The following is a 16,229-nucleotide window of genomic DNA, read 5'->3' as shown; positions in this document are numbered from 1 at the left end:
CAGTTAGGAGACCCAAGGAATGAATTAAATGGATTTTCTCTAGCTGGGGCTCAGGGAGCTGACCCAGTATTGCGAGAGTTAGCACAGACTGCCCGGTCTGAAAGTAAGGAATAAAATTATTCCGGTGGGGGGGAAAGAGAGTGGGGAAAACTATTCCTGTTGTTTGTGGGGATGATAGGAAAGGGTTGAGGGTCAAACATACTGAAGATCAGGGGGGAAAGTTTGGAATTTCAAAAAGTGTATTTTTGTGGGGGGGGGGGGAGGAAAGAGATAGGTCAACTGATGTGTTAAGGTGTTAAGGACTCAGTGGGGGCAGGGGTGCGGGTGGGCGAGGGGACTGAATGTTGAATTAAACATTTATTTATTAATTTTTTAAAATCACCCAGGCACCTTTAAGTAGGTCAATATATCCTGAAGGGCTTGAAGCCCTTTAAAAATGGCGCCGGACACCAGTGCCGGGATCGCGGTGGTCGCCCCCTCATCATCATCAGGAGCGGCCAGTCCACCCCCTCCATTTAAATGAGGCCCTGCTGTAATATCGCGGGGGCTGTCTACACAGCGTGCTGATAAAATTCAGCCCTCTATCTTCTTTTCACAACAACCTGTATTTCTATAGCACCTTTAACATAATAAAGCATCCAAAGATGCTTCATAGGAGTACCATATAATTAAATCTGACGCAGAGCCACATAAGGAAATAATAGATTAAACTTGGTCAAAGGGGGAGGTTTTAAAGAGCTTCTTAAAGGAGGAAAGAGGAAGAGAGGTTTCGGGATGGAATTCCAGAGCTTAGGGCCTTAGCAGCTGAAGGCATGTCGGCCAATGGTGGGAGCGATTAAAATCAGGGATTCTCTAGAAGACAAAATTGGAGGAATTGGGTTGGGGGGTTGGGGGTGTCAAGCTAGAAGAGATTATAGAGATAGGGATTGACAAGGCCACGGAGGAATTAGAAAATAAGGTTAGGAATTTTAAAGTCAGGCATTGCTTAACCTGGAACCAATGTAGATCAACACAGGGGTGATGGTGAACAGGACTTGGTACAAGTTAGTATATAGATAAGAGCTTTAGATGACTTCAGGTTTACAAGGAGAGCACGGGAAGCTGGCCAGGAGTGCGTTCTAAGAGTCAGGTCTACAGGTAACAACGGCATGAGCAAGGGATTCAGCAGCAGATGAGCTGAGGCAGGGGCAGAGTCAGGTAATGGTGCAGAGGTAGAAAAGCTGTCTTAGTGATGGTTATGTTCTTATAATGTGTTATTGTGCGGATAAGTGGTTGAAAGCACATCTCGGGGTCAAATATGACACCAAGGCTGTGTTGGTTCACCTGTCATCCATGGTTCACTAATCTTGCCATTTCTATCCCTCATTTTCACAGGAACATGTCTCTCCTGCACGCCAATCAACCTCTCTTTAAAAGCCTCCCACATATCAAATGTGGATTTACCTTCAAACAGCTGCTCCCAATCTACATTCCCCAGCTCCTGCCGAATTTTGGTATAGTTGGCCTTCCTCCAATTTAGCACTCTTCCTTTGGGACCACTCTCGTCTTTGTCCATGAGTATTCCAAAACTTACGGAATTGTGATCACTATTCCCAAAGTAGTCCCCTACTGAAACGTCAACCACCTGACCGGGCTCATTCCCCAACACCAGGTCCAGTATGGCCCCTTCCCGAGTTGGACTATTTACATACTGCTCTAGAAAACCCTCCTGGATGCTCCTTTCAAATTCTGCTCCATCTAGATCTCTAACACTAAGTGAATCCCAGTCAGTGTTGGGAAAATTAAAATCTCCTATCACCACCACCCTGTTGCTCCTACATCTTTCCATAATCTGTTTACATATTTGTACCTCTATCTCACGCTCGCTGTTGGGAGGCCTGTAGTAGAGCCCCAACATTGTTACCGCACCCTTCCTATTTCTGAGTTCTGCCCATATCTGAAGGAGAGGGAGGCAGTACCTGAGCAGAGAACACCATTAGCAATACCAGCTAACATGCGAGGAAGAGAAGTTGTGTGGTCAGCAGTTTAGTAGGGATAGGGTCAAGGGGTCAGGAAGTGGGTCTCAAGGACAAGATAAGCTTGGAGAGGGCACACGGGGAGACAGAAAAGAAACTAGAGAAAGATGCAAGGTCAGGGTTAGTGCAGGGTTTAGCCAGGGAGGAGGTTTGGCCCGGTCTGCTAGGGGAAGGGAGGGAACTAACAGAGACAGCCGATTGAATAGTCTCAATCTTAGTGATAAAGAAGTCCATGAGCTCCTCTTTCTTGTTGCTGGAGGTAAAGCTGAAGGAGAAAGAGGAGAAGGGTTTAAGGAGACGCTTTTCAGTGGAGAAAAGCAGCCAGGATTATCTTTGCATTCCAGGCTGATCCTGGAATAGTGAGCAGTTTTGGCAGACAAAAGCAGCAGTGAATGGCTAAACCAGTTCTCTGTCATATCCATTAAAGTCTGCATCTCTTAGGCTTAAGGAAGCAGAAATGAGGGCTGTACTGGGCGAATGGCCAAGGTTACAGAGAGCAATGTTTCTAATGGGGACATGGCATTGAAGGTAGAAGTGAGGGTTTGATGGAGCAGATTAGTAACTACAGAAAGTTCATGGTGAATGGGGTGTCAAAGGCTATACAGTTGGGATTTTGAAAGTGCAGTTGTAAGTGAATGGCGAGAGAACATTTTCCAAATGAGAATCCTAGGGAAGGTGGATGTGGGGAGAGCAATTCAAGGAAGTGATCAGAGATGGTCTTATCTGTGATTGGTGCAATGGGATTGGCGAGGCCATGTGAGAGGACAAGATCAAGGGATCACAATTCAGATTAACACCTCTTGTAGTTCCCTCCAGCCCTCTGTCCCCATACAGTTAGCCTCATTACTCAAGTCTTCACTATTCAAGTAACTACTTTCAGGCCTTCACAACTCACCATTCCACATTCATCTTTTTTTACACTAACTTTGAAATTGCATTTGTTAATTTGCAAGTCAAACACATGATCTGTAATTGAATGAAATGCTCACTTTCTACAATATCAGCTTCTTAGTGGGATGAACAATGCTGATGTAAAACACATGATCTGAATTTGTGGTGGAATTAATTCTACTCCAAATATACTCTTGTCTTGAAATACGGATTTAGATGGACTTAAGTGCAGTATAATTTGGGTCTGATTCTAGTCTGCTGCAAGTTGAAAGCACAGGGAAATGGTAGCTTAGATTTTGATAGTGTGATTGTTTGAGGAGGCATGGTACAAAGATCAATTCTCATCAAATTTGATACATTCTCTGAGCAAAACTAAATCCAAACTCTCACCTCCGAATGCCAGTATAGGCGTGATGACTTCTGCCCTCTGAATCGGTCCCAGCTTCCAGTAAACCCACCTTTGGAGTAGGTTTAATTCCAGGATTAATTCAGAGACAGAACAATCTAAATGCCTACGGGCCTTACGTTGACTTCCCAAAAGTGGCAGCTGCAGTGCTGAGCATTGTATAAAATGAAACAATAGCAACTGTTTTTGCCTGCACGCAACATCCAACACCCACACAGGGTATGTATACACTAAAGAATTACACATTTAGTTTTTGGTGGGCGGCTGACCCAGTGTTCATAGGCTGAATCTGAATTAAGATAGCAGATGTTGAGCCTGAATTCCCCATCATTATTAAAAGTTATTGGCAATAGGGTTTGGTTGTTGTGGGTCTTACTACTGGAAGCATCAGAATTCTGGGAAAGAGAAACATGGAAAGTCATCTCCTATGTTGAAGGATACAAATCAGACTTTTAAATTTTTTATTCTCCAACCTAGAGGCTCTCCATTTGAAGTGTTCACAATGTTGGGAGTCACTCTGCTGACATCAGTGATAAATATCAGTGAGGTCTTCCTTCATATAATTATATGGATCATTAAGAATCAGTTCAAATATTGAACGAGGAAAGTTCTGCCTGGCACCTTCTAAATAAAATAGCCACATTTTATAACACAAAACACCTTGAGACGTCAACATGCTGTTCAATCACGTGGATTCTTATTATAATGTAACACATAAATGCTACTAAAACAGAATAAGCAACTGTCATACAACTGGTGGGTGATGAAATTAACACAATAAAAACAGAGCAATAACTTGTGATTGGAACTGGTTGAAGTGTGTGTAGCAGCTAAATACTAGAATAGTACAGCTCTGAGTCATTTAGTCAGGTGACAGGGACACTTCAATTAGCTTCAGCATCCATAGAATAGAAATATGAAAGTCATCTAGGGTTCCTGCTCTTGATTGCTATCCCATGAACTCTGCTGCAAAATGCTTCTGCACGAATGTCATGTGATTGGGCATCAGACAACTCTGCTCTCTCTTTGTGGTTGAATAGTCTGCCAACATACATGTAGAATTGCCAATTGGCCAGGTACCAAAGAGCATTTATGGAGCTCTCCTGCAATAGTTGTTTCCTTCAAAAAGGGGAGAAGGCAGTGCATATGAAAGGATTTCTATTTTTAGTTACTTCAGAACATACAAATTGACTAAAACCATACCTCAACGATTTCTCTGATCTCACATTGAGTTTCTAATTTGTCCAGTTTTAGCTGTGCGGTTCCCACTGGTTTGTCACTTCTAAAAAATCCGCTGTAAAAAGTCAAGGCAATTAATCATGTCTAACAGAAATAATCTTGCAAAACAGAAGTTTAGTTGCCTCCAAGTTGATGTATTAAAGTAGAGACTGTACTAAATATAGGAATTGTGGTTGACTAATACAAATACAAAAGATTAAAGCATTAGGCCAGTATGGAATTCTAAAGGGTGCTTTCAGAGAGAATAAAAATAACCATGGTACTGCTTTGGGTATGATAGGCCACAGGCTTGCAGCTGTGTCAATGTCTGATCTAAACTAGGTTACCATGAGAGAGGTCAACTACAAAACTGGACTGGCAGGAGCCTTGGAATAGCTCTCCAGTGCATTCTCTGTTAGGATTGGTGTGTGCCATGGGGAAACTGCAGAAGGCATGGTAAAAGATGTGTACAGCTTCTAGAATTCTAGTCTCATTGGAGGAAAGAGTAATTGGTTAGAAGAATTTTGTTTTTAATAAATTGGTGAGTTAGCAACATGTGTCAGCCATGGCTCAGTGGGTAGCACTGTCGTCTCTGCGTAACAACGTTCTGGGTTGTCCCACTCCAGAGCTTGAGCACACAAATCAAGGCCGACACTCCAGTGCAATACTAAGGGAAAAATGCACGGTCAGTGGTGCTGTCTTTTAGATGAGATGATATTAAACCGAGGCTCCATCTGCCTGCTTGGGTGGATGTAAAAGATCCCATGACACTATTTCAAAAAACAGCCTGGTGTCCTGGCCAATATTTATCCTCAATCAACATTACAAAGAGAAAGATTATTTGGTCATTATCACACTGTCATTTGTGGGTGTTTGCTGTGCAAAGTGGCTGCCACATTTCCCATATTTCAACAGTGACAACATGTCAAAAGTATTTCACTGACTATAAAGCACTTTGAGATGCCCGGTGTTTGTTAAAAGCACTATATAAATGCAAATCTTTCTTCTTGTTATTACATTGTTACCAATATTGCCAAATAGAATCACCATTGTATAGGCATACATAACAAGAATAGTAGAAAGCCTTTCCAAAATCAAGCACAAATTTTGCAGCAGAATATAATCATGTAACATCCCTGCACCATTATACAAAAAAAAGATACACCTGGATTGTTGAAGCAAAATAATCATTGCTGTCCTTACCCCTTATGAAATATTTCAAACTTAATTCCTTTAGTCTGAATTATTCGCTTAAATCCTCGATGATTTCTGTTAATGTTGAGCATAAAACTCTGATTATATTCTGGAAGAAAAACAAACATTTCTAAGAAAAAATATATGGTACATAGAACATTGCAGAGTTTGGATAAAACATGCCAAAAGGATGTGAAATGCACATTCCTGATTTTCAGCTACCAAATAGTTCTGTAACAAATCACAAATAGGCATGGTATTTTACATTAGTGCAGTCAGCAGATAAATATATCATCCTCCTCAGAACATTGCTTCATATAAAAAGTAATTACATGGCATTTCAACTTTAACACTGCGCTCACACTAATTCTAGAACACAGGCCCTTATAATGAGCTACATATCTCATTCAATATTTATCACAGAATGATGCAGCACAGAAGGAAGCCATTCAGGCCATCGCAGCTGGGTTGGCAATCAAAAAGATCTATCCAATTAGTCCCATGCCCCTGCTCTCTCTCCATAGCTCTGCAAATTTTTCCTTTTCAAGTACGTATCCAATTCCTTTTTGAAAGTGATACCACCTTTTCAAACAGTACATTCCAAACTATGACAACTCACTGCATTTTGTCAGCTCTGGTTCTCTTGCCAATCACCTTATATCTATGTCCCCTGGTTACCAACCAATTTGCCACTGGGAACACTTTTTCTCCCTCATATACTCGATCAAAACCCTTGAAGATTTTAAACACCTCTATCAAATCTCCCTTTAACCTTCTTTGCTCTAAGGATAACAATCCCAGTTTCTCTAGTCTCTTTGTGTTAGTGAAGTCTTTCATTCCTTGTACTGCTTTGGTAAATCTTTTCTGCATCTTCTCTAAGGCCTCGACATCTTTTCTAAAATGTAGTGCCCAGAATTGGACACAATACTCCTGGTGTGGCTTAACAACAGGTGGGAAACGAATCTGTGAGGAGGGTGCAAAATGTCTGCAAAGGGCTAAAGACCAGTTAAGTCATTAAAAAAAAGTGTTCTTGGGTGTTGAGAATCACTGCCAAGGCAAACATTTATTGCCCATCCCCAATTGCCCTTGACAAGGTGGTAGAGAACTGCCTTCTTGAGTTGCTGCAGTCCATTTGGTGTAGGTACACCCAGTTAGGGAGGGAGTTCCAGGTTTTTGAGCCACTGACGGCAAAGGAATGGTGATATAGTTCCAAGTCAGGATGGTCAGTGATTCAGAGGGGAACTTGCAAGTGGTGGTGTTCTGCTGCGCTTGTCCTTCTAGGTGGTTGAGATGGTGGGTTTGAGAAGTTCTGTCAAAGGAGCCTTGGTGAGTTGCTGCAGTGCATCTTGTATATGGTACACATTGCTGCACTGTGTGCTGGTGGTGGAGGGGCTTAATGTTTAAGGTAATGGATGGGGTGTCTTGGATGGTGTCAAGCTTCTTGAGTGTTGTTGGAGCTGCACTCATCCAGGCAAGTGGAAAGTATTCCATCACATTCCTGTCTCATGTCTTGTTGTCAGTGAACAGGCTTTGTGGAGTTAGGAGGCAAGTTATTTGCTGCAGAATTCCCAGCCTCTGTCCTACTCTTGTAGCCAAAGTATTTATATGACTAATCCAGTTAAGTTTCTGCTCAATGGTAACACCCAGGATGTTGATGGTGGGGGAATTCAGCAAAGGTAACTGTTGGGCCTAGGACACTACCCTGAGGCACTCCTGCAGCGATGTCCTAGGGTTGAGATGATTGGCCTCCAATAACCATCTTCCTTTGTGCTAGGTATGACTCCAACCAGTGGAGAATTTCCCCGATTCCCATTGATTTCGATTTTGCTAGGGATCCTTGATGCCATGCTTGGTCAAATGTTGCCTTGATGTCAAAAGCAGTCACTCTCACGTTACCTCTGAAATTCAGCTTTTATGTCCATGTTTGGACCAAGGCTGTAATGAGGTCTGGAGCTGAGTGCCCCTAATGAAACCCAAACTGAGCATCGGTGAGCAGGTTGTTGCTGAGTAAGTGCTGCTAAATAACACTGTCGATGTCACCTTCCATCACTTTCCTGATGACTGACAGCAGACTGATGGGGTGGTAATTGGCCAGTTTGGACTTGTCCTGCTATTTGTTGGCAGGCCATACCTGGGCAATTTTCCACATTGTTGGGTAGATGCCTGTGTTGTAACTGTACTGGAACAGCTTGGCTAAGGGCGCTGCTAGCTCTGGAGCACAGATCTCCAGTACTAAAGTGAGAAAGTGTCAGATGGAGTATAATGTGGGGAGTGTGAAATTATCCACTTTGATGGGAAGAAATGGAAAAGCAGAATTTTTTTTCAAGAAGTGAGAGAATAGTAAATGCTGGTGTGCACAGGGATTTGGGGGTCCTTGTACACAAACCACAGAAAGTTAACATGCGGTACAGCAAACATTTAGGAAGCCAATTGGTATGCTATCCTTTAGTATAAGGCGGGGTGGGGGGGGTGGGGGTGGAGTATAAAAAAGTAAGGAATCATGCTGTAATTATTTAGGGTTTGGTAAGACCACACCTAGACTACAGTCTAGAGCTTTTGTCATCGTACCCAAGGATGTATATACGTGTCTTGGAGGGGTTGCAACCAAGGTTCATTAGATTGATCCCTGGCATGAAAGGACTGTCCTAAAGAGAGATTGAGTAGAATGGGGCTATATTCTCTGGAGTATAGATGATCTAACTGAATCATATAAAATGCTTGGCAGAGTAGGTGCTGTGAGGTTGTTTCCCTTGGCTGTAGAGTCTGGAACTAGGGGTCACAGCCTCAGGATAAAGTTTCAGCCATTTGGTACTGATATGAGGAGAACTTTCTCCACTCAGGGTAGAATGTTTCAAAGATTCACAACCCTCTAACGGCTGTGGATGCTCAGTCATTGAGTATATTCAAGACTGAGATTGACAGATTCGTTGCCACTAAGGGAATCAAAGAATATGGGGATAGGGCAGGAAAGTGGAATTGATACCAAAAGTTCAGCCATGATCTTACTGAATAGCAAAGCAGGCTCGAGGAGCTGCGTGGCTTACTCTGATCTTTTATTGATAAATGCATTAGAACAGCACATTTTTATACTCCTATTAAGACTACACCTTAAAGTAAATTGGAACTCCATCGAGTCCCTTGGGTTTTTAACATGGGAATTAAAAGCTTGGTTTTTTATTTTTAAGAATATAAAAATTTGAGATGACTTCCAAAAAGAGCCTATAAAGACAAAGCTAGAAGGCTGCTCTCATCAAAAACAATTCAAATAACAAAATTTATAATGGATAAAAATAAGTAGATACACAGACTGTAGGAAAGTGGAAGTTTTGTCATGCAGAGCCTTCAGAGTGCATACTATATAAAAAAGGTCAATAATGGACTTTGTATTCTCCACCCGACAATTTTCTCTCCTCTCCTGCACTCACCTGACACTCACGTAAACAAACATTTCAATGGGATCACTGGAGAGATAGCAACAGAACCCTCTAGCTGACTTTTCTGCTTCTTAGTCTAGTCTTATTGAGGCCATTGTGGTGCATCAACTGCTGCCCCGTCTAAGATCAACTAACACAACAAAAAGCAGGACCTGGTTACATTAACAATTAATCTGGGCATAAAATCAACACAAAAGGAAAATAGTTGCAAACTTATTGGATCAGATTATAAAATAGAATAATGGCAAAATAGAGAAGTATCATTGAAGAAGTTATGCTCTATGGCTCCTTCAAAAAAAAAGTTATTGCAAGCTACACATTTATTCAGATTCAGAATATTAATATATTTAAACAAAAATGATATAAACATAGAGCTCCTTCCCTGAAACTGATAACAGTTACTTGTCTCATACCTGGACAATTAGTATTCTTGACCACAGTAGTTTTGTTTCGTTGGGCTTGCTCCTGTTAAAAGAGGCTGCAGTTTATGATCAACAGTAAACAATATATTTTGTCATTTACATAGTTTTCTTTTGTGAAAAATTATTGTATAAAATAAAAATTGAGAATATTAATATTCAACTAGTTAAAATCAACAAAACGTATTCACAAATAAGTGGAAATTCACATTTGTACAAGAGTTGGGACGTCATGTTACAGTTGTACATAACGTTGGTTAGGCTGCATTTGGAGTAGTGTGTGCAGTTCTGGTCGGCGCACTACAGGAAAGATGTGATTAAGCTAGAGAGGGTGCAGAAAAGATTCACAAGGATGTTGCCTGGTTTGGAGGGCTTGAGTTATAAAGAGAGATTGGATAGGCTGGGTCTGTTTTCCCTGGAGAGAAGGAGGCTGACAGGGGACATGATACAGGTATATAAAATTAGGAGAGGCATAGATAGGGTAGGTAGCCAGAGTCTGTTTCCCATGGTAGGGGTAACTAAAACTAGAGGGCATAGATTTAAGGCGAGAGGGAGGAGGTTTAAAGGGGATCAAAGGGGTAAATTTTTCACACAAAGAATAGTGGGTACCTGGAATGAGCTGCCAGAGGTGGTGGTGGAGGCAGGAACAGTAGCAACATTTAAGAGGCATCTGAACAGGTACTTGAATGAGCAAGGCATAGAGGGATATGGAATTAATGCAGGCAGGTGGGATTAGTATAGATAGGCATTATGGTCGGCATGGACGCAGTGGGCCGAAAGGCTTGTTTCTATGCTGTATGACTCGATGACTCTATTTGTAATTTCCAGAGAATACAACAGTAATTAAGTGCGATCGGTAACTGAAGATAAAAAGAATGTTGTTGCTAGATTGCAACCAGAATGCAAAGTCTAAATGTCTATGCATTTAATACAAAATTTTACTCACTGTACTAGGATACTGAAATTCAAACTTCACAAAAGCATCAAGGTCATGTGTTGCCACACCTGTACAAAAAAAAAACAAAAGTTTTGTTTCCCAGTAGAAATTAGTTCCTCAAAGTTACAACATAAATAAATAAGTAAATTCAATTTATTATAAATATGCTGTGGTTGATTTTTAAAAATAATTTTACAGGCATTAAAGGGTTTTATGAACAAGTTAAGCCAAATTTATTAATGGCATGCAATACAGGATTATATACAATATTATTTATAAGGCCTGCATTCTCAGTACCTTGCTGTATATGGCTGTGAAACATTGGCGATTTACAACTACCAAGAAAAGAAGCTCAATAATTTCCATCTGAGCTGTCTGCAGCACATTATGGGCATATCCTGGCAGGACAAAATCACAGACCTGGCAGTTCTCTCAAAGGCAGAGCTCCCAAATGTGTTGGCACTAATCAGAGGCAGCTTCAGTGGATTGGACATGTCCGCAGGATAGAAGACGGTCACATACCCAAGGACGTTCTGTAGCCGCGGCCGGATGACCAGCAGGGTGCCCGATGGTCTGCTTCAAGGATGCTTGTAGCGTGACATGAAGGCCCTAAGTATTGACTATCGCATCAGGGAGTCACTAGCTGGTGAAAAAGGGAAATGGCGACACATCCTGTGGACTGGTGTGCACTATCATGACGACTAGTGGCTACAGCAGCTTGGCAACAGGTACTAACGACGAAAACAACAATTCACAGTGTCATTCGGCAGCTTCACGTGCAGCAATTGTGGCAGAAACTGCCTCTCAAGGATTGGCCTTCACAGTCAACAGCAAAGGTGCACCAAGAGAAGACACCTCACTTAAATGGATTGCTTGCTGCATGTCCATCATCTTTTGTAGATGGAAGGATGCCAACATGATGCAAGATTATATACAATAATCCTGGGCTACAGGCTTCGTAATATGAACCAAGTTTTACATTTACAATTTATTTTTCTCTTACAACATTTTTGAAAAGAAAGAGTGTATTCGACTAGACACTTGAGGCAGTCAGCAATGTTATGAGAAAGAGTGTGAAATACAGAACCTTATTAGAAAATGTTATATACTTATTTCTATTTGATATCAGTTTTACCATTTAGGCATCATTTAAAAGAGATTTTGGTTATAAAGCAGCGATGACAAGCTAACATTAAAATCAAAGCAACAAAATGAGTGGAAATTTCTTAACAGTCAACAGGTAGCAAGCCAATGTCATTAGATCTAGCACTCGAGCGCTCCCAAAGACAAGGTGGATTTTCAAGCTTATTTTATATAATCTGGTCAAATAAAAAAATGCATCCCTTTTCTTACAATGACAGTAGCAACCATAGATTTGATAGATTTTTGTCAACCAAAGGAGCTAGGGTGCAGATTAGCCATGACCTCAAATGAATGGCATAACAGGCTTGAGGGGCTAAACAGTCTACTCCTGTTCCTATGTTCATAGCTGGTTCCACAAACACTTTTTTAGAATTTTCCATAGTATATTACATTAATCTTTTCCTAAGAATAAAATATTTAAGTGACATTGCTATGAATGGTTGGAAAAAGCCATGTTTACCTTGAGATGAACACATCTCTTAATTAGAGCCTGGATTACAATTGTACAGGGCCCAAAATGATACAGCATAATATTTTAAACTTTGACTTTTTAATATAATTGTAATAATGAACTCCTGTCCTACCCCTCCCCTGAAGGTGCTGACTGACAACGGTGTACAATTCTTTGGTCGTGAGCTACTGCTCTGTACGTTTCCCAAGTGCTTATTCTTTGTGAGTGGACACAGAAAAGCGTTGGCACATTTTTTGACTTGAGGACAAACAAACATCAGCCACGCTCAACTCTATAACTCACCTAGCGTCAACATATGCATACTTTCAGAAGCCACTGGACAGCAAACAGTTGGGAACAATGCAGTTTCCCTCCCCAAGTTCAGGCGTACGGAGGCCAATAGTAACACTTACAACTGCTACAGTTGAAATCAGTTAACTCAACACAGACATGGGACTGAAATAGGACATTCTGGTCTGTGTGGCTCAGTTGCACAATACCCTTACTAAACAAAAGTTCAGAGAAAGTGTAACTTTGTGTTTTTATCTTTGATATGTTCATAAAAATGAGCACTGTCAGTGCTGGGGAATGGACCATTTGGCCTCTTTCTTGAATTCAGTTTCAGCATCGAGGGTGCCTATGCCAGATCGAACACAGGTATGCCACATTCCAATGTGACCTCATCCTTAATTTCAGAAGGACAATCCCCATTACAAGGCATTATTTCATTTGCAATATCAGCCATCCTTGTGGCTTTTCTGAGTGGAAATACTAATTCTTGGTCAATTACTGACTACTCTATGCTGTGAACTTGTGTGTCCATTAGAAACTGAATCCATACCATCCACATTAATTTCAATTAGACTCCTCTAACCAGTAATAAAGATACAATTTCCATCTTATTATTCTAGGCTGCAGTCAAACAGTAGTTAGAAAAGAAAAAGTTATAAGTAAATATGCCATCTAGTTCATGTCAATACTGGAGACCATAAGTTTATCAATGTAGCCATCATCAGCTACTCTTGCATTTTACTGTTGGATGGAGGTCTATTTGGTCTTACCTGAAGGTGCAGGGAGATTTATTCCTTTTACAATGATCAGAAGCATTTCAGTACTGCTGATGGCTGAAAATATGCTACAAAATAAAGCACAATATTTTGGTCTGGCTAGTAACTGCTGCATAAATCGCAAATCATATAATGAAAAACTTAAGTCAAACAGACACCCACAGAAAGAGACAGAGCAATTCTGGCTTTTGAAAAGCGACTCACTGTTAGGAGATAGAACGCAAGTAGCTTAGTCTCATTCAGCTCTACTGGCTAACTTACATTTTTCTCTCAAAGTTAACTATTTTGAACTTTTTATGGCTTTAATCCTCAGGTGTTAACCTTCAACAAGGATTCGGTTTGGTGATACTTTCCCAGTTCATATGTGAAGCGACCCAAGTGTGGCTCTATACCCGTGAAACCCAAATCCCAGCTCAATACCGTCAGTAGACGAGACACAATTTTGGGGAGGGATGGGGGTAGGAAAATAACTTTTGTTTAGTCTGTTTAATTTATTCAGAATCAGAATACTGACAGTAATGCTGAACAGAGTGTTATTTTCTGTTTTCCCTAGTTTTCCTCCCCTCTTAATTTACACTAATTTACTAAATTCTTGTCATAGGGTAACATTTGTTAGTTGCTTCATATTGAGCCATTTTGCAGAGCTATATGCTTACATAAATGACAAAGCAGTAACGGGGAATAACATGGAGCAGACCAGATGATGGTTGGTCAAGGAGGCACCGTATCAATTACCTACTTGGGCATCTCAGCGTCACATTCATTTATGGCAAAACAACAAGGTGAAGGAATGCAAATTTTTCTAAAACACTCTCTCAGGACATGTATGATACTGGATTTATTGCTTGTCCTTAGTTTCATGGTTTTCCCACAACATTGTTAGACGAGGAATGTCAGAATTTCAACCTTGCGACAATGAATGAATGGCACCATTTGTCCAAATCAGGATGGTGTGAGACTTGGAGGGGAACTTTCTGTTTTTGTCCTTCTCACTAATGGAAGTTGTAGGGCTGGGAGATGTTTGTTTTGTTGATGAAAAATTATGTTGGTAATGATCAATTAGTTGGTAACAGGCAGAAGGCTACTACCGTTTGTCTTACCAACTTTTGTTCAAATGACACATTTTGCCATGTTCTATGATCTTTAAAGGCTACAGAGAGGGAACCTCAGTTATGAGATGCTCGCCAATTGTTGTAGGAAGGATTTCAAGTTTATTATTAGTCCAGATTGCAAAACCTACAAGACACTTTTAGATATTGTTAATATCCAAAATAGACCATATTCGACATTCTTGGAGAAATTCTCAATTTCAGGGATCTCCATTAAAAAGTATAGTTACTCCTTGAAACTGCAAGATGCTGCAATTACAAAATTTACAAAAGCAAAAATCCATACCGTACAGTTTTAAAGATTCTCTCTTCAAAATGGTATTTTGGTGGATCCAAAGCTTGAGATTGTCCCAGTTTAAGGATTTCAATATCTTGTTTACAATCTGCGGCCATCTTTTCAAATCTACGAAACCAACAATGTACATTTTCACATATACTGTACATAACTAGAGGTGAAAGCTTCAAAAATAACTCATGTCAGAATAACAATATGCACTGATGTAAGAGATACTGCTAAACCAATGTGCATATATACTTAAGTTTCAATCATATTCTTAGACATAACTTCTGTTTTTCAGTTTGTGTAGGAAGTATTGCTACTTCTCCAATTTGTTTAATTACAAGTTATAATCTCTATTACAATTATACACTGCAAATGTATTAAGGATAACATTTGCACTTACCTCGTCATCTCGGCCACATTACCAAGATGTGTAAATTGCTTGGAATAGGACATACATTTCTAGATTTAAAAGAAGAATTTTAAAAATCAAATATGGAAGGGAAAGGCATGAAGACAGCTTTGGTAAGATATTCAGTGTAGCAGACTTATCTAGACAGTTTTCTCCCCTGTTCTGAGGGGACTGAGTCCAGCAAGGGTACAGCTCCACAGGAATGAGAAATCCTCCAATGTCTCAGGCCAGTGGCCAACTCTTTACACGTGAAGCAAAATAGCATGTTTTGGCAGATTATTCAACTGTGGAAGGCATCAGGTAGAGACTTATCTCGTGCTCATCCAATGCCACACAAATGCACTTTTCAGCAAGGAGTCAATAGATAAATATCAAGGACAGTGATACTGGTCAAAATTTTTCTCCCTCAGTAGTGCAGAACTTCAGCAATTCATCCCGACTGTTCTCCTGGGTAAGGTCAACTAACTCTGCACAGACCAGGTTTTATCCACAAGGTGATCAGGGGAGCAGAAATGGCCATTTGAGGACTAAAATAAAATGTGAACAATGGAATTTTAGCATCACAAATTGTAGCATTTTTCTTCTTAACCAAAATAGCTGTGCATTTGTTTTTGACATAAAGCTAACATTTTGAATACAATTAGACGTTTTTATATTTTCTTATTTCTCTTCTTTCTGTTCTCATTTTCTAAATTGTTTTTCTCCCATTTCAACTAGTTTTTCCACCACAAAACAAAGCATCATGTTTCTCAACTTCAGTTTGGCTGGTGAACAATATAAAACACAGCTTGTTTCACACCTGCATTTTCTTTCATCAAGTTAAATACCTGCAGCTCTTTCACAATCTCCCAGAATGAGCTGTAAAATTATCTTGTGAGACATGGAGAACTTGCACTGCAATTACTTTGCAATGCAACCTGTCAGTCTACTGACAAGACATGCTATACCACTAGGACCACCCCAATGCAATATTGTAAACACAATTAACTTTTTCCAGTGATTTAGGCAATTGCGTGTGCACTACTGAGTTATGTCTCATCATATACCTCATACTGCTCTTTCAGAAGTTTCATAAGGTGTGTGTACACTTCATCCATCTTTGGTAAAATCTGCACATCTTCGTGATGCACCATTATAAAGTCATCATCATCATCCTCAGGTGGTGAAGGAACCTGGAAAGGGAATAACCATATATCATTTGCTCAATGTTCATTCTGTAGCGTATGCATCTTGTAAAGAAGATATTCTTGGGT

The 16,229-nt window shown here is 40.4% G+C and overlaps 1 protein-coding gene across 2 annotated transcripts in view; it reads right to left on the bottom strand.

Moving 5' to 3' along the window:
• cc2d1b (coiled-coil and C2 domain containing 1B) overlaps positions 1-16,229 on the bottom strand; it is a 77,459-nt gene that overhangs the window by 8,549 nt on the left and 52,681 nt on the right. For both annotated transcript variants that reach the window (XM_068037132.1, XM_068037131.1), the window contains 8 exons: positions 16,023-16,148; positions 14,968-15,026; positions 14,571-14,687; positions 13,170-13,243; positions 10,524-10,582; positions 9,572-9,623; positions 5,734-5,833; positions 4,516-4,606 (listed from right to left, as the gene is read on the bottom strand). In XM_068037132.1, the coding sequence (XP_067893233.1) occupies positions 4,516-4,606; positions 5,734-5,833; positions 9,572-9,623; positions 10,524-10,582; positions 13,170-13,243; positions 14,571-14,687; positions 14,968-15,026; positions 16,023-16,148 (678 nt within the window). The remainder of the gene's footprint in view (positions 1-4,515; positions 4,607-5,733; positions 5,834-9,571; positions 9,624-10,523; positions 10,583-13,169; positions 13,244-14,570; positions 14,688-14,967; positions 15,027-16,022; positions 16,149-16,229) is intronic.

This window comes from Heterodontus francisci, chromosome 8, assembly GCF_036365525.1.
Source record: "Heterodontus francisci isolate sHetFra1 chromosome 8, sHetFra1.hap1, whole genome shotgun sequence".
Lineage (NCBI taxonomy): Eukaryota > Metazoa > Chordata > Chondrichthyes > Heterodontiformes > Heterodontidae > Heterodontus > Heterodontus francisci.
This window is presented reverse-complemented; position numbering and strand designations above follow the sequence as displayed.